This window comes from Salmo salar, chromosome 14 (assembly GCF_965601325.2).
Source record: "Salmo salar chromosome 14, fSalSal1, whole genome shotgun sequence".
Taxonomy (NCBI): Eukaryota; Metazoa; Chordata; class Actinopteri; order Salmoniformes; family Salmonidae; genus Salmo; species Salmo salar.
In genome coordinates this window covers 81,227,772-81,246,968 of record NC_138304.1, presented here as the reverse complement: position 1 = coordinate 81,246,968, position 19,197 = coordinate 81,227,772, and the positions used below count along the sequence as shown (strand labels likewise).

At 42.4% G+C, this 19,197-nt stretch overlaps 1 protein-coding gene across 1 annotated transcript; it reads right to left on the bottom strand.

Annotated features, from left to right (window-relative positions):
• Positions 1–11,043: 11,043 nt before the first annotated feature.
• cite2 (Cbp/p300-interacting transactivator 2) lies at positions 11,044–15,391 on the bottom strand. The gene is made up of 2 exons (NM_001141711.1): positions 15,341–15,391; positions 11,044–13,515 (listed from the first exon to the last, which is right to left on the bottom strand). The coding sequence occupies exon 2, from the start codon at positions 13,498–13,500 to the stop codon at positions 12,739–12,741; it is 762 nt and encodes a 253-aa protein (NP_001135183.1). The 5' UTR covers positions 13,501–13,515; positions 15,341–15,391; the 3' UTR covers positions 11,044–12,738.
• Positions 15,392–19,197: the final 3,806 nt, after the last annotated feature.

Genomic DNA, 19,197 nt, shown 5'->3' with positions numbered 1-19,197 from the left:
ACCTCCAAATTAAAGTTGAAGTTGGCCAATTCAAACGCCTTATGCTGTTTAAAATGTATTTGTCATGCTACTTCATTACCAGATCATATTGTGAACAAGCCCAATAGACTATGTAATTTGGTTGTCATTATATCCATAGCCAAGGGAAGATGTTTGGGGGTGCAGGGGGGGACAGATTTAGATATTTTGCCTGCGCTACAGATGGTTATATTGGCCCACTTATAAAGGACTAGTAAAGGCCCAGTGCACTACTTTTGTAAAAAAAAAAACATGTAAAAAAAAAATACAGTACCAGTCAAATGTTTGGGCACACCTACTCATTTCAGGGGTTTTCTTTATTTTTATTTTATAACACATATGGAATCATATAGTAACCACAAAAGTGTTAAACAAATCCAAATATATTTTATATTTGAGATTCTTCAAAGTAGCCACCCTTTGCCTTCATGACAGCTTTGCACACTCTTGGCATTCTCTCAACCAGCTTCATGAGGTAGTCACCTGGAATGCATTTCAATAAACAGGTGTGCCTTGTTAAAAGTTAATTTGTGGAATTGATTTCCTTATTAATGCATTTGAGACAGTTTTGTTGTGACAAGGTAGGGGTGGTAAACAGAAGATAGCCCTATTTGGTAAAAGACCAAGTCCAAGTGCAGTCGCAAGAATCATCAAGCACTATGATGAAACTGGCATCATATGAGGACCGACACAGGAAAGGAAGACCCAGAGTTACCTCTGCAGCAGAGGATGAGTTCATTAGAGTTAACTGCACCTCAGATTGCAGCCCAAATAAATGCTGCACAGAGTTAAAGTAACAGACACATCTCAAAATCAACTGTTCAGAGGAGACCCAGGCCTTCATGGTCAAATTTCTGAAAAGAAACAGAGACTAAAGGACACCATTAAGAAGAGTAGACTTGCTTGGGCCAAGAAACACGAGCAATGGACATTAGACCGGTGGAAATCTGTCCTTTGGTCTGATAAGTTCAAATTTTAGATTTTTGGTTCCAACCGCCGTGTCTTTTGTGAGATGCAGAGTAGGTGAACGGATGATTTCCGCATGTGGGGTTCCCACCATGAAGCATGGAGGAGGAAGTGTGATGGTGTGGGGGTGCTTTGCTGGTGACAATGTTGGTGATCTATTTAGAATTCAAGGCACAGTTAACCAGTATGGTGGCCACAACATTCTGCAGCGATACGCCGTCCCATCTGGTTTGCGCTTAGTAGGACGTCAATTTGTTTTTCAGCAGGACAATGCCCGAAAACACACCTTCAGGCTGTGTAAGGGCTATTTGACCAAGAAGGAGAGTGATGGAGTGTTGCATCCCCAACCATTTCAATTTGGTTGAGGTTGGGTGATTGTGGAGGCCAGGTCATCTGATGCAGCACTCTATCACTCTCCTTCTTGGTCAAATAGCCCTTACACATTCTGGATGTGTGTGTTGGGTCATTGTTCTGTTGAAAAACAAATGAAAGTCCCACTAAGCTCGAACAAGAGGGGATGACTACCGACCTGTAGCACTCACGTCTGTGGCCATGAAGTGCTTTGAAAGGCTGGTCAAGGCTCACATCAACACCATTATCCCAGAAACACTAGACCCACTCCAATTTGCATACCGCCCCAACAGATCCACAGATGATGCAATCTCTATTGCACTCAAACACTTCCTTTTCCTACCTGGACAAAAAGGAACACCTATGTGAGAATGCTATTCATTAACTACTGCTCAGCGTTCAACACCATAGTGCCCTCAAAGCTCATCACTAAGCTAAGGATCCCGGGACTAAACACCTCCCTCTGCAACTGGATCCTGGACTTCCTGATGGGCCGTCCCAAGTGGTAAGGGTAGGAAAAAACACATCCGCAACGCTAATCCTCAACATGGGGGCCCATCAGGGGAGCATGCTCAGTCCCCTCCTGTACTCCCTGTTCACTCATGGCTGCATGGCCAGGCACAACTCCAACACCATCACTAAGTTTTCCGATGACACAACAGTGGTAGGCCTGATCAACGACAATGATGAGACAGCCGATAGGGAGGATGTCAGAGACCTGGTCGTGTGGTGCCAGGACAACAACTTCTCCCTCAACGTGATCAAGACAAAGGAAATGATTGTGGACTACAGGAAAAGGAGGACCAAGCACGTCTCCATTCTCATCGACCGTGTTGTAGTGAAGCAGGTTGAGAGCTTCAAGTTCCTTGGTGTCCACATCACCAACGAACTATCATGGTCCAAACACACTAAGACATTCGGCATGGGTCCTCAAAAGATTTGGCATGGGTCCTCAGATCCTCGAAAGGTTCTACAGCTGCACTATTGAGAGCATCCTGACTGGTTGCATCACTGCCTGGTATGGCAACTGCTTGGCCTCCGAACGCAAGGCACGACAGAGGTTCCTGCGTAGGGTCCAGTACATCACTGGGGCCAAGCTTCCTGCCGTCCAGGACCTCTATACCAGGCGGTGTCAGAGGAAGGCCCTACAAACTGTCAAAGACTTCAGCCACCCTAGTCATAGACTGTTCTCTCTGCTACCACACGAAAAGCGGTACCGGAGTGCCAAGTCTACGTCCAAAAGACTTCTTAACAGCTTCAACCCCCAAGCCATAAGACTCCTGAACAGCTAATCAAAGGGCTACCCAGAACCCTCTTTTACACTGCTGCTACTCTCTGTTTATTATCTATGCACAGTCACTTCAACTCTACCTACATGTACATATTACCTCAATTACCTCAACTAACTGGTAACGGTACCCCCTGTATATAACCTCACAATTGTTATTTAACTGTGGCTGTTTAATTATTTGTTACTTTTATTTTCCATTTTTACCTTATCTATTTTTTTACTTAAAACATATTTTTCTTACAACTGCATTGTTGGTTAGGTGCTTGTAAGTAAGCATTTCACTGTAAGGTCTACAGCTGTTGTATTCGGCGCATGTGACAACTACAATTTTATTTTATTTGATGTCCTATCGCTGCTGGTTAAGTGTGCTTTGAATTCTAAATAAATCACTGACAGTGTCACCAGCAAGGCACCCCCACACTATCACACCTCCTCCTCCATGCTTCATGGTGGGAACCACACACATGTGCGGCGGTTGGAACCAAAAATCTCAAATTTGGACCCATCAGACCAAAGGACAGATTTCAACCGGTCTAATGCCCATTGCTCGTGTTTCTTGGCCCAAGCAGGTCTCTTCTTCTTATTGGTGTCCTTTAGTAGTGTTTCTTTGCAGCAAAATCGAACATGAAGGCCTGATTCACGCAGTCTCTGAACAGTTGATGTTGAGATATGTCTGTTACTTGAACTCTGTAAAGCATTTATTTGGGATGCAATTTCTGAGGCTGGTGACTGTAATGAACTTATCCTCTGCAGCAGAGGTAACTCTGGGTCTTCCTTTCCTGTGGCGGTCCTCATGAGAGCCAGTTTCATCATAGCGCTTGATGGTTTTTGCGACTGCACTTGAAGAAACTTTCCAAGTTCTTGAAATTTTCCAGATTGACTGACCTTCACGTCTTAGAGTATTGATGGACTGTTGTTTCTCTTTGCTTATTTGAGCTGTTCTTGCCATGATATGGACTTGGTCTTTTACCAAATAGGGCTATGTTCTGTATACCACCCCTACCATGTCAAAATAAAACTGATTTGCTCAAATGCATTAAAGGGAAAGAAATTCCCTAAATTAACTTTAAACAAGGCACACCTGTTAATTGAAATTATTCCAGGTGACTACCTCATGAAGCTGGTTGAGAGTTTGTAAAGCTGTCATCAAGGTAAAGGTTGGCTACTTTTAAAAATCTCAAAAATAAAATATATTTTGATTTCTTTAACACTTTTTTGGTTAATACATAATTCCATATGTGTTATTTCATAGTTTTGATGTCTTCAAACTTTTAACTGGTACTGTATTTATTTATTGGTTTTTCGGCGGTGCTGAAGCACCCTCAGCCACCCTATTTCCTGCAGCTATGATTATATCCCAAATAATTAATAAGGAATAGTGTTTGGTGTTGCACAATGGTCTATCATACACAATTGCGCACTGTATACTCGGTGTCCTACAAAAAAATATGGAAACATGAACTCACTACCTTTATGCTTTCTCTTTTAAGTCTAACCACACCATACAGTTTTCCTATAGAGGATTTTAGAAACACTTAAAATATGGTTTGTATTTCTTGTAGGCTTACCCTGGTGTGACATTTTGATAACCATGTGCAGTGGCTTGTGAAAGTATTCACCCCCCTTGGCATTTTTCCTATTTTGTTGCCTTACAACCTGGAATAAAAATGGATTTTGGGGGTTTGTATCATTTGATTTACACAACATGCCTACCACTTTCAAGATGCAAAATATTTTTTATTGTGAAGCAAACAAGAAATTACACAAAAAAACTGAAAACTTGAGCATGCATAACTATTCATCCCCCCGAAGTCAGTACTTTGTAGAACCACCTTTTGCAGAAATTACAGCTGCAAGTGTCTTGGGGTATGTCTCTATAAGCTTGGCACATTTAGCCACTGGGACCTTTGCCCATTCTTCAAGGCAAAACTGCTCCAGCTCCTTCAAGTTGGATGGGTTCCGCTGGTGGACAGCAATCTTTAAGTCATAACACAGGTTCTCAATTGGATTGAGGTCAGGGCTTTGACTAGGCCATTCCACAACATTTAAATGTTTCCCCTTAAACCACTCAAGTGCTGCTTTAGCAGTATGCTTAGGGTCATTGTCCTGCTGGAAGGTGAACCTCCATCCCAGTTTCAAATCTCTGGAAGACTGAAACAGGTTTCCTTCAAGAATTTGTCTGTATTTAGCGCCATCCATCATTCCTTAAATTCTGACCAGTTTCCCACTCCCTGCTGATGAAAAACATCACTACAGTGATGCTGCCATCACCATACTTCACTGTGGGGATGGTGTTCTCGTGGTGATGTGAGGTGTTGGGTTTGCGCCAGACATAGCGCTTTCCTTGATAATCAAAAAAAGCTCAATTTTAGTCTCATCTGACCAGAGTACCTTCTTCCATATGTTTGGGGAGTCTCCCACATGCCTTTTGGCGAACACCAAACGTGCTTTTTTTTTTTCTTTAAGCAATCAATGGCTTTTCTCTGGCCACTCTTCCGTAAAGCCCAGCTTTGTGGAGTGTACGGCTTAAAGTGGTCCTATGGACAGATACTCCAATCTCCACTGTGGAGCTTTGCAGCTCTTTCAGGTTTATCTTTGGTCTCTTTGCTGCCTCCCTGATTAATGCCCTCCTTGCCTGGTCTATCAGTTTTGGTGGGCGGCCCTTTCTTGGCAGGTTTGTTCTGCTGCCATATTCTTTCCATTTTTTAATAATGGATTTAATGGTGCTCTGTGGGATGTTCAAAGTTTGATATTTCTTTATAACCCAACCCTGATCTGTGCTTCTCCACAACTGTTTGGAGAGCTCCTTGGTCTTCATAGTGCCGCTTGCTTGGTGGTGCCCCTTGCTTAGTGGTGTTGCAGACTCTGGGGCCTTTCAGAACAGGTGTATATATACTGAGATAATTGTTTTAGTTATATTTTTAATTTCACTTCACCAATTTGGACTATTTTTTGTATGTCCATTACATGAAATCCAAATAAAATCCATTTCAGTTACAGGTTGTAAAGCAACAAAATAGGAAAAACGCCAAGGGGGTGAATACTTTTGCAAGGCACTGTAAATTTCTCTCGGACAACTTGACTCTTATCAATATATTAGGCTCTATTTACTCTCAGATTATAAAATGCTAATTAGCATCAAAGTAGATATCATGCAAGACTACACATTTCTGCAAGCTCCTGTAAATCAACACTAGCTGACACATTTGCTAACAGGTATTGTGTCAATTTAAAACTTGCACAGAAATGTCAATTTAAAGAAATGTATTCAATTTATTCATTACTACATTTAAGTAACATTAGATAGTTAAATCCAGAGATTCTTACCTTTGCCTCGATTCAGCAGTCTCGTCCAGATCATTATGGCATTTGTAGTTCTTTATGATAGCCACATTAGCCTTTCATTTTTGGGGGGTAAATAGAGGCGAATATGTTGATAAAAGTAATCTTGTCCTACAGAGATTTACACAGTTATCAAAATATCATGCCAAGATAAACCTACACAAAACACAGACCTTATTTTAAGTGTTTATAAAATCCCCTATGGGAATAATTAATGATGGAAAAACGAACCATTTACCTGTTTGACTGCTAGTTTGTACAGTATGGGTATTATGACTCATACTATGGTACTCTATCATGCATAATTATTGAAGAACCAAGTAAAGTCATATAGGTTTTAAGTATCAAGGTACGGTGAAGCCTTCGATTTTGCAATAGCATATAAATTTGGGGGATTTGCGTGCCCATGAAAACTGTTTTCACCCCGGAACACAGGGAGACACAAAATGTTACGTAGTTACACTGCACTTCTGAAATCTCTATAAAAAAAATGTCAGACAGCTAGATCCTGGATTCTTACAGTCTTCAAGTTCAATGTCTAATTTAACTGATTAATGCTTAATTAATATATGATATAACAACAATTTACATAGTCATGTTTTATGCCACACGAATTTGGACAAATCCGTTAAGACAGAAAAAAGGTTAAACATAGGTTTTAATTTCACTTGTAAATTCTATTGAATATACAGTAGCTATGTTCCTCCCTTATATCTTCATGTAATGACGTGAAAATAATTGGCAGATTATTATCAGTGACTTATCAACAGCTGTAACAAGTTGTCCAGTGTAGGAAATACTCACTGGTACCCTAGTTTATGGAAAGACCCATATCTAGGATGGCCTGAAGCGTTATTCTGATTGGGAAAACATCTAAGTTGACCTACAAAGAAACTTTGAGTAAACCACAGGAGACTGCTGAGGGAAGAACGGCTCATAATAACATCCGGAACTGAGAAAATGGAATGGAATCAAACACCTGGAAACCATGTTTTTTATGTATTTGGTGCCATTCCGCTAATTCCGCTCCAGTCATTATCACAAGCCTGTTCTGCCACCAACCTCCTGTGGAGTAAACACTGTATGAGAATGAGCCTTTTATCAGTGCAGCCTACCTATGAGATCACCCCAGCCAACCAGTCAGTCAGTCAGTTACCTTTAGTAAAGCCTTATCTAATCAGTGAGCCAACTACACAGGTGTGTGTGGTGAGTCATCATGAGGAGAGAGCGAAGGGGAGCGTCAACAGTCAACAGCTATCGGCGTAGTTAATTTCACAGGACAAACAGACATGGGAGGGAGTAGGGAGGGAGCGGCGAGGGAGGTGAGACAGGAGGGAGCCAATAGGGTTGGTCGTTATATAGGGAGAAACAGAAGGACATGAGTGAGCGAAAGCAGGGAGTGTCATTTCTGAGACAGGGAGAGTCAAACAGCCACAGGGTTATTTCAGAGGAAACCCAGACATGAGCACATGCACATGGCTGAGAATCATCACTGCAGTGAATCCTCCTTTCTAGAATGACTACACTAGCTGAGGGTAATTTAAAGAGAGTTAGACTGAGGTGTATTACAGTAAAACTGTCAACACCCGTTGTAGTGAAAATAGGAGTGGTGACTCAGGAGGAGCTTGTGGGGGCTGTGGTGGACAGACAGACATACAGGTACTCAACACCTGACTTGAATGACTGATATAAGGGCTTTACAGGAGGTATTGTACATTTGAAATGTTAAAACCTACTAAATTAAGATCAGGACAGAAAGCAGGCAAAGGGACTCTGATTTCAGCACAGTCCTTAGTACAGCTACAGTATGACAGCCTATGGTTTGGAATAGCCTTGACTAGGAGTGGACTAGGCCCCAGATAGGTAGTTATACAATAGTGGAGGCTGGTGGGTGGAGCTATAGGAGGACGGGCTCATTTTAATGGCTGGAATGGAACAAATGGAACAGAGTCAAATGTGGTTTCCATATGGTTACTACCATTCCATTTATTCCATTCTAGCCATTACAATAAGCCCATCCTCCTATAGCTCCTCCCACCAGCCTCCTCTGTTATACAATATGACTATTTAGGTCAAGGTGAGCCTCAGCTATGACCAGATTAACATATCGTCTGCCCCTGTCCTGTCTGTGGATTATCACTGTAGAAATAGTACCATCAGGCAACTTTGTGTGAGCCTCAACTTGTACTGTTGCTTTGTATTGATGGTAAACATAAACTACAACTACCTGTCAAACCTGTTCATTATAACACTGTCATCTAATGATAGTTTCCCGTTCATCAATATCCATTGAGACAGCTATAGAGCCCATACATGGACACTACTGAGATGTCTCACTGTGCTAGAGCAGAAGTTTCAGTACAAAGTCATACATGGAGTATTCAAAGCACATCAAGTAGTCATAGAGAGATACAGAGACAGACATATACACATTAAAAAACACTCCATATTCTGGCTAGTTCTTTAAATAAATATTTTATTGTTGTTGAAAATAAATACATTTTCTTAAAATATAATCAATAACATAAAAAAAAGCCTTTGGGGGTTGGGAGGTGGGGGGTTACCCCAAATGAAGTGGAGCAATTTGGAACAAGGATTTTACAATACAATCTCGCAAATGTATCCACCATCTTAAGACTTCAGCTCCCACATTGCATTCCGTTCTGCTGTACATTCTCAGCGGATGTGTGGAAAAGTGGTGACATCACATCTCTTTTCACAATGTTCACATGCAGTCTACTAGGTCTTAAAGCGCCAGGCCTGTCCTGTACCCAGACCCTTATTATAATGTGACAGTTTGGTAGCCTGGGTAAACCAGACTGAATGCTGCACTTAATGGTTAGCCCAGCATTCAGTCTGGTTTTACCAGGCTACCTATTTATATCAACACGCCTGTTTGTCAAATAGATGATAAACCCTAATCTCTTGTCATTAAACACATCAACATCAGCCATTAATAACAATTATATCTGACAATGTTTTTTGAATAGTACCTTAATTATGTCAACTTTACCTCTATTCTACAGTACATAGACACCATACACAAGAAGGCTGAAATATTATTGATATAGTTGTGATCAAATGACTTTGAGAGGCTACTATCTCTCTAAGGCTTAAAAGACAAACAAAAATATGTTATTTTCAGATTGTATGATGAGGGGTTGTATGATGAGGGGTTTTCATGAGGGGTTGTGAACCTGCCCTAAAAAGCCCGGTCCCAGATCGAGACAGATATAAGACCAAGTTAGCCATAAATAGCCTAGTAACAGATATACCGGCCACAGGAAATTACTAGATATGGTAATTATGTCCATATTCTGTCCCAGCACCATACCTGGCCCACCCTGACCCGTGTGCTGCATGCTGGCCAGCTGGCCTGGCCCTACTCTGTACTGGGCCCCGTTGGCCAGGTGATGGCCCTGGACCGGCCCCAGTGGATGTCCATGGTTGGCCTTTGCCACGATGAGTGTAATTTCTGTTGTCCATTGTTTGTTTGTGCTCAGAGCTCGGCAATATGGCAGATCTCCAGGAGGGAGAGGGGGTTAAGAGTAGCCTGGAATCCAAACAGAATATATGCATTTTGTTTAACTGATTCAGTGAAGTGAAACAATCGTGAAATACAGCGATATTCCCTTTGGATTCCAGGCTAGAAAAAGAGCTGAGAGACCAGTGAGTGTAGCTCTAGTATTGGAACAGATTACTGCAACTCGTGCATTACAGAGGGAAGCTTTTCCCTTCCCCCAATCCTCTCTTCAACCCCTCACTGCTCCTCCAACCTCTCTGTTCTGACATCTCCACAAATAACTCAACAACAGAACAGGACAGGAAGTTCTCGTACTAGTCACTGGAGCAGTAACCTTGCAAAAACATCATTATGCACAGGGGCCAGGGGGAAATAACACCGCACCACCACAGAAAAAGACAGATTTCTAATTACCATGGGTGTGTCCAAAATAGCACCTTATTCCCTATATAGAGCACACTACTTTTGAGTGCCAAGTTTTCTAATTACCAAGTCATTGGGGCTGTCATGCTGGATGACCTCAATTAAGACAAGCGTGTGAACTGGTCATTTAAATCTAAACAGGAGAACCAGCCGAGTAAGAAAATCTATGGAAACAGCAACCAACCTGTGTGTGCGTGCGTGCATGTCTGTGTGTGTTGCTCTGCCCTGTTGGGTTTAGCCCTTCGGTAATGAAATCAATGCCACAGGTAAAGAGAGGCAGCTTTAAACAACGATGAAACCAACCAAGTACTGCCGGAGTAGTGCCTAGCACTATGCTGTGTCCACAGACTGGACTAATGAACGCTGGACTAATGAACGCTGTCCACAGTTCAAGGCAGTTGAAGCAGCCTCCACTGTCCCGGCCTTCATACCCAGTCAGCACATTGGCCAAGCTTAAGTTAGAGGACCAAACTCAGTCACTTCCCCTTAAAGGAGAACCTTGCAAGCTGCACACAGAAGATGTTCACGCACAGATGGGAAAATCCTAACTTCTACTTAAATCAAATGTTCAGTTGGTCTCCCATTGACATCAATGCATGACTAAGTAAATATTCAGTGGAGGTTAGGATTCCCCCCAGCTACAGCGCTAGATGAATGTACTTCTCACAGTCCAACACTTTGTGTTTATGTCTTTTAACGGTAACAATGTTGTTCAAAGTCTAAAGTGAGCTCTATGACTCTGGGAATGACCTGCGACTGACTAGAGAGGTACTGGTTTTCCCCCTGCCTTGCTTTCTGTGCCAGTCACAGACATGTACAGAAAATAGCCCACTGTTATGTTATGTGTGATGTTCCTTAAATACTATTCAGTGAATTCCCTCGGCCCACCAGTAGAGATACAATATAAAGTAGTCATTAAGACTCTACTGAAACAGAGCATCTAGCTGTTTGACTGTAGAAGCTGACCCTCAGTGTTCAGAGCAGTATTCTAAGACAGGCATGGTGTGTTTGTAGTTCTCTTACTATAGAGATGTTACTGTGTATGTGCTGCACTACTTTGCCAGTGATTAAACTGGGGACATGTAATATTCAAGGAAACGTACGTTTTTAAGGTGGAGTTACACAAAGCAACTTTCACACAACTTTATTTGCAGTTGCAGGTTGCATGAGACATCATTTCAAGCAACTTGGCTGATACACAAAGCAACTAAAATGCAATTTAAATTGTATGCAACAGCCAATCAAATTGAAGCTGCTTTTGTTTTATCATTCAATATGGTTTGAGAAGTCTAAACTCACCCAATGTCATCTGCTGCATTACATCTTGATTTCATAAATTATTAGTTTATCCAACCATTTGCTTATTGTATAAAGATGGATTTAGCCAAAATGCTGGCAGTACATATTAATTAGCTAGCAAAAATTATATTGCCAGCACTGTTTTATCAAGCTAGCTAGCAACGAGCTAACCAAGCTAGCAACAAACTAAACTAACTAGCGAGCTAGTGGAGTTCATGCGGAAACAAAATATCAGTTGAAACGTGTCAGAGAGGTCTGGGTTCACTTAAAAACGTACATGTATTGACTGCCAAAGCATGTACATAAACCTTAACTAGCCCTGATGCCAATATTTAATTATACAACTACCGTTTGGCAAATGTCTCTTCTGTCTACCTTGATCACGGTTCCCGCAGCACTGACAGATGTGTTGTTGACATGACAAGTGGCTCAAAGTTCTGAACCTTCCAATGGATCATGTGACAAAAGCATTTGTTTTGATTGGCTGTTGCTTGCAACAAGTAGAAAAAGTTGAAACGTTGCAACTGGATACAACTGAGTTGCTTATTAATTGCAGAGGGTGTTTCACGAAGCGATCAAGAAGCAACTCAGTTGCATGCTACCAAAGTTGCGTGAAAATTGCTTCGTATAACTGCAGCCTAATGATAAATAGAATGTTGTTCTGATGATGTCATCAGATGATGTCAGGAAGAGGAACCAGATCCCCAGGCTAACACAGTTAACTCTCAACCAATCAGAGACTAACTCTATCCACCCAACAAAACCTAACCCCAGGCTCTTACTAAAGGAAATGTTAAGGTAACGAGGAAGAAATCCTCCAAGCCTGTTTTGAAGAACCAGCCTTCAACATACACACAATATAGTTAGGCATCTTTTTGAACAACTCTTTCCCCCCTCAACAGCCTAATTCATAATCAGATGACCAACTTCATTAACAACTCAATTTGTCAAATGTCCGCTAACTACTTGGTGGGGTGAATTCATAAATAAATACATTTCTATAAGCCATAGATCGAATCTAGTAGTCCCAGGTGAAGCAAGATAGTCTTTCTTTGTATTGTCTCAGCTTGTCTGTCTCGTCTTCCCGTCCTGCTGAATGAGTCTACAATCATCCCACAGAACTCAGCACACACAGTGACACAATGACATGGGTGGCAGCCCGGAGGCAGGACGGAAGGCAGTACAGAATAGACAGAGGCCACTGCGTCAGAGAGAGCGCCAAACTGTGGCTGGGCTGACTGAGCTCAGATCTCATGCCAGCTTTTGTTATTTCTCCTCTCTTTCTGTCCTTACAATTCATCTTAAAAACAGGTAGGTCCTACTATTCACAGGTAGGTCAGTGTGTTCTGTAGGCCTAATATACATGGTCACAGACAGATAGCCTAAACTCACACAGATAGAACAGAGAGATAGTCTGTATCCTCTTGTATGTGCTGCTGTGGCTAGTCTAGTTTGTGGTTCAGTCTTTCTCTGGACGCCGGCCTGTTTTTACAGCGTCTTTCTTCATCTGGCTGTTGTGTATCTCTCAGCAGCTCACGGTGCTCGGCTGCTGTTTCATAGAAACAAAGTCAGGGATGAAGTCAAACTCGTTCTGACATAGGAACAGTTCCGGGAGCTCCTGAACCCGGTCCAGACCCAGCTCCAACACCAGCGCTGTCAGAACCTCCTCATCTATGAGGTCTATGTCCATATTCTGTCCCAGCACCATACCTGGCCCACCCTGACCCATGTGCTGCATGCTGGCCAGCTGACCCGGCCCTACTCTGTACTGGGCCCCGTTGGCCATGTGATGGCCCTGGACCGGCCCTAGTGGATGTCCATGGTATTGGGTGTTGAGTTTCTGGAGGTGCATGGAGGCCATGAGCTGCTGGGAGGTGAGCCCACTGGGGTGGTACTGTTGCTGGGGGTGCTGGGGCTGTTGCATGTGGTGCTGCTGCTGTTGTTGTTGTTGATGTTGCTGTTGTTGTTGATGCTGTTGTTGTTGGTTATACATCATCTGGTTCATCTGGTGGTGGTGTCCTCCCATCTGAGCCCCGTTGACCTGGCTGTTCACCTGACCGTTCATTCCAGCCGGCCCCACCATCCCCAGTCCGGGCCGCTGCCTCATGGCGGCCTCCATGGAGGTCTGCGGCACTCTGCCGTAGTGCATGACCTGGCCGTTGGGGAGGGTGCGGAGGCCAGGCTGGGGCACGGCGTGCTGAGGAGGGCCGCCCATACCCCCCATCCTGTAGCCGTGGAGGGCCGTTGCAGGACCGTGGGACATGGGCATCATCATGTGGTCTGCCATGGCTTCTCTGTCACCCTGCAGGAGGAAGGACAATGTTTACGTTAGTTATGATGATGACTCTGTATAAAAACATTTACATTGAAACCTTTACTGTCACCCTGCGGAGGAGGAGGATCAATGTTGCATTTTAGTTGCAAAACTAGTGTGCTAGTAGTGGAATAGATGAATAAGTGGATTGATTGGGGGTATTCGGCCAGGAACCGAAAGGTCACTGGTTCGAATCCCCGAGCCAGCAAGGTGGGAAAATCTGCCGTTCTGCCCTTGAGCAAGACCGTTAATTAAGAAGTCGATTAAGACAGCTCATGCATCTCTCAGATTCAGAGGGGTTGGGTTAAATGCGGAAGTTAAGGTATCCCCCTATCTCTACATCATCAGATAAATCTGAGGGATACAGCCCCCTGAGAACATCAAATTCCCCAACACAGCCCTATACCATGACTGTTCTTTCAACAGTAATTCAATAGCCATAGACAGTATACTATGAGTATTTCAAACAGTGTTGAGTCAGTATTCCTTGACATCTATTCAGATGACGTTTAGGGGGCATTTACACTTTGGTTTGACTGTAATTTTGACCACAACAACATTACGCATAGCCTACTGCATGTATCCGCTGCCAGTATTTAGCCTATTGCACGGTGGGAAATACCAGCCATACCTTTTTCGTTGAAAGGACGCAGAGGATCGCTTGTCGAATTTTGATCGGTAGTTACATAGTAATAAATAAGGTCCTACATGCACTATGACAGTAAGGTGCATCTGCGCGAAAGGAAACCAACGTTTACTAACATTTCGTTAAACAGTGACGAATGGACAAGATGGTCATTACAATTTTTGCTTATGGGAACAATACAATGGAAAGAAAAATTAAAGACAATTCCCTACGATTCATTGATTCAGAACATAATCTGTATTTGTGGCACCTCTGTAACACCAGAATTAAAATGGCACATCAACGCATAATTTTCCCACGCACAATTACGCAAGGTTAAAAATGAATGACATCGTTAATAACGTGCGTGTCTCTATCACTGCATGAACACAATATGATGGTGCAGCCCTTTGGATACCATAGGAGTGTGGCTCTGTACATGTCTCTCTGTCTTTTCACTGTCTGCTTGAAAACAAAGAATTCCGTGTTTCGTTGTTCTTTTTTCCCCAGAGATGAACTCCAGTGCCCCTGGCGCTAAGGTTTCCGTTCAAACCTCTTTGTGTTTAAGCAATAAAAAAATAACTACGATCCGATGCAATCGTTTCTAAAACCTCAATAATTTAGATAGAAAACACAGTGGATTGGTATTGTCAACAGTCGGACAAAATCCATACAATTGTATTTGGGCTATGCACGCGTAAACATTTAGGGATCTTAACATTAATTCGATCTATGCCACATTTTGCAAAACGCTAAATGGGGAGCAACAATAATGATCGAGGTATTTTCTTGTAGACTAATTATTACACAACATATCACAATTCTAAAGCTTTTAGCCGTGTAGTTTAGGGATATGCATAGGGGCCAGATTTCATTGAACAGTAAAAAAAAACGTATACCACATAACAACAAAAATACTAATCCCGTTTAAATAAACTCGATGTTTCAAAATATACAGTTCAATCGTTTAGTAATTTATTATACAGTATCACTGCAATATTGCGGATGTCTGAACAATCGGGTTCGTAAGAAATCGCAAATAAAAACAAAATCAACCGAACAATGGTTCTCCTACCTTCCCTCAGCAATATGACACGGTCTCTCTCTCCCTCTCTCTCTCTCTCTCTCTCTCAATTCAATTTCAATCTCTTTCTGCAATGAATTTCCCCTTCACTAGACAACGCTTACCAGCTAAATGTCGTTGCTCTGAAGTTCTATTGAGTTCTGCTTCTGGTATTGGATTTCCGTCTTTACTTCCAAAGGCGATGCTCCAGATACATTTATTTCATCGAATTACTGCACTGTGGAGCGAGCGAGATGAGTTTCTAGTACGTGTGACCGTCACCGGAGTTACTTTTCTGGGTCAGCTCTGGGATTATATACATGTATAAACCAACCAGCGGAGTTGGAAAGAGGGAGAGGTGGAGCTACTGTCGTCTCTGTATCCTTTGTTTCGATTGGCTCGCCTTGTGACCCTAGTACAGACTTGGCGCACGTTGGACAATTCATTAACTGATACTGAAATGTTTTTGAATGTTGGCTTTATGTATCATACGACTCCTTTGATTGAACATGTACTTGTTGTGGCCCTATATATTTTGTAGCCTACTAGGGGCCAATTATGGTGGCTAGTAAAGGATATGGGGTCAACAGAGAGCAGAGAGTGCATTTTACAAACCTCTCAATAGGCTACTACAGGGTTATGATACAGGTGGACTATATATGTGAACAATCATCATCATCATCATATCTGTAATACTTTCATCAACAAACAGTTTATATACTAGACATATAATTCATGTTTTACAACATTCTCCATGTTACAAATTAGAGTCTGGTTTCATTAAGGCCTACAGTATGTTTTAGAATTACAATTTTAATGACTAATTAATTTCACTATGAATTTCAGATTACAGTCATAGAATCAAATCAGAGCTGGCTATTAGAGACAGACAATGGTAGGCTCTGATGCGTGCTATGCAAATGTGTTGTTGCAGAGAGAAACAGCCTGGCGATACAAATGCATGTGAGCAGCAACCTCCCCAGAGACAGAGAGCATGCTGGCATGAAGCATGTGCTAACGACATAACACCACGTTCAGCTCAGTGCACCGTGGTTTAAGAGAAACAGAAACCATAAAATAAGATGGTTGAACGGAAACCGCAGAAGAAGAGGGTGACTGTCTAATCTGCAGGGACAATGATTGACTAGGTGCTCTCCCTTTAAATCTACTGAGCTAGTGATGGTGCATTCATAGAGAAGGACTAGAGTAGAGTAGACCGTCTTCTTCAGTGTCCTCTCCTCAGCCTTGGAACAGAACAGAGCACAAAGGCTTAACTGCCGAATAGACAGAGAGGCTGGGAGTCTGGACAACTCTGGGGCCCAAGAATAGGACACATTCTCTTTAGCACAAAAGTGTGTGTGTGTGTGTGTGTGTGTGTGTGTGTGTGTGTGTGTGCGTGTGTGCGTGTGTGCGTGTGTGCGTGTGTGCGTGTCAACAGTAGTGGATGCCAGGCCCCCTGCAGAGAGGTCTTGACTCTGTGGTCTTTCTGGTCTCCACTGTGATATAAGAGAAGTGTGAGAGAGAGAGGAGAGAAGGGAGTGCCCTCTTCTAAACTGATGTCATTATTTACAATGCAAATTAATGCCCCCCCCCCCCCCCCGCAAGGTCTAGCACTGACGTAGGGCCTTTTACGCTATCAACCAACTAGTATAGCTTGTTGAATCAAAACAAATTGTATTTGTTACTAAACATGTGACAAATAACATTTGATTTGATTCACAAAAATGTGTCCAAATATGGCACCTTATTTGGAGGCGTTTTTTGTTGTTGTAAATGAAACCTTTTTTGTTTTTGATCGTCCATTGACCTCAGTGTTGTAATCGCTTGAGTCCAATGTGGGAGCATCTAATTGGGGGCCTTTGACCTGAGTTTAGTGTCTTTTCACATGGTTTGAGGGGAGAAACGTTTGTCATCCAGTTCCCTGTTGATTGGTTGAATGGTGTCAAGTCAAGTGTGGATCAGCATGTGCAGCTGGAACCTGCTTGGGCTGCATGATGTAATAACGTGGTAAATTTAGCCTCATATTGTCTTCTGAGGATTGTAATGGGTCCAATCAGAGCGAAGAGACTAAAATATCAAGAAGTCTAGAATCTCACATTCAGATAATGAATGTTCTATTTGGTTTCTTTTAATGAAATCAATGGTAAAAACCATCAATCTGTCTCGTCTATTTAGAATACATCATCAGATCGTAACATCTTTTCTATATACTTTTATAACTATGCATTCTCCCAGAGGTGAATTGCATCAAAGAAGTGACCATTTGAGAAGTGACCAATTAGTTTGTTTCTTATCTGAGATGGAGTTAATGATAAATGATCTATATGCAAGACGTGAATGTACAGAATTTGTTTATATTACTCTGCTAGAACAAAAAGAACAATTACTGTAAGAACGGATACGGCACTGGACTCATTCTCTCTCTCTCCCCCCTCTCTATTCCCTCCCTATCTCTCTCGCCTTCCCTCCCTCCCTCCCTCTCCCTCCTTCCCCCTCTCTCCCCTTCCTATCTCTCTCACCTTCCCTCTCTCTATCTTTCTCCCCTGGTCTCTATCCCTCCTCCTCTCTCTCTTTCTCCCATGGTCTCTCTCCCTCCCCCTCTCTCTCTCCCCAGTTTCTCTGTCGCGCCCTATATATTCTCTCACCATATTATCCAGGCTTCACATTACTCATTGCATTCTAAGTCATCTTTCTCACAGACACATGCTTCCCCCCCCCTCCACCTCTGTCTATCCAGGCCCACACATCCCCCTGTTCACACTATTTCCTTTGTATTCATATTCCAATAAACTTTTCAATGGCTTTATGTGTTGCCCAAACACAATTAATGCCATTTTAGCCAAAGCAATTATTGCTTGCACAACCAAAGTGCCATATGCAAGGCCAATCACAATAGACTGCTCAGGCTGCTGGCTACATCCCAAGTAGCACCCTATTCTCTACATAGTACACTACTTTTGACCAGGGCCCATAGGGAGTAGGGTGCCATTTGGGACACAGACTTAAACTTGCCCTTATGCAGAGAGAGATAGGCAGAAAGGAAATAGACTTGTTAAAAAGGGCATTGCAATAAATTGGCACTTACATAAAATAAAATGTGTGCTTATATCCATGTAGTGGCAGAATAAATGGTATGTTAGTTATGGGAAGCTGTGACTATACTCTAGCTAGCAATGTGAATGTTTCTCTCTCTCTATCTCTCTTTAAGGGTTTTATTGGCATGGGAAACATCTGTTTACATTGCCAAAGCAAGTGAAATAGATAATAAACAAAAATGAACAGTAAACATTACACTCACAAAAGTTCAAAAATAATAAATACATTTCAAATGTCAGTGTTGTAATGATGTGCAAAGTAAAAAGGGAAAATAAATAAACATACATTTAGGTGTGTGTTGCCCTTTTCTTGTGGCAACAGGTCACACATCTTGCTGCTGTGATGGCACACTGTGGTATTTCAACCAATAGATATGAGTTTATCAAAATTTGATATGTTTTCGAATTCTTTGTGGGTCTGTGTAATCTGAGTGAAATATATGTCTCTTATATGGTCATACATTGAGCAGGAGGTTAGGAAGTGCAGCTCAGTTTCCACCTCATTTTGTGGGCAGTGTGCACATAGCCTGTCTTCTCTTGAGAGCCAGGTCTGCCTTCGGTGGCCTTTCTCAATAGCAAGGCTATGCTCACTGAGTCTGTACATAGTCAAAGCTTTCCTTAAGTTTGGGTCAGTCACGGTGGTCAGGTATTCTGCTGCTGTGTATTCTCTGTTTAGGGCCAAATTGCATTCTAGTTTGCTCTGTTTTTTGTTAATTATTTCCAATGTGTCAAGTAATTATATTTTTGTTTTCTCATGATTTGGTTGGGTCTAGTTGTGTTGCTGTCCTGGGGCACTGTGGGGTCTGTTTGTGCTTGTGAACAGAGACCTGGGACCAGCATGCTTAGGGGACTCTTCTCCAGGTTCATCTCTCTGTAGATCTCTCTCT

Bases quoted from the DNA above. Each gene is read 5' to 3' on its own strand.
- cite2 (NM_001141711.1), bottom strand. From the start codon at position 13,500: ATGGCAGACCACATGATGATGCCCATGTCCCACGGTCCTGCAACGGCC.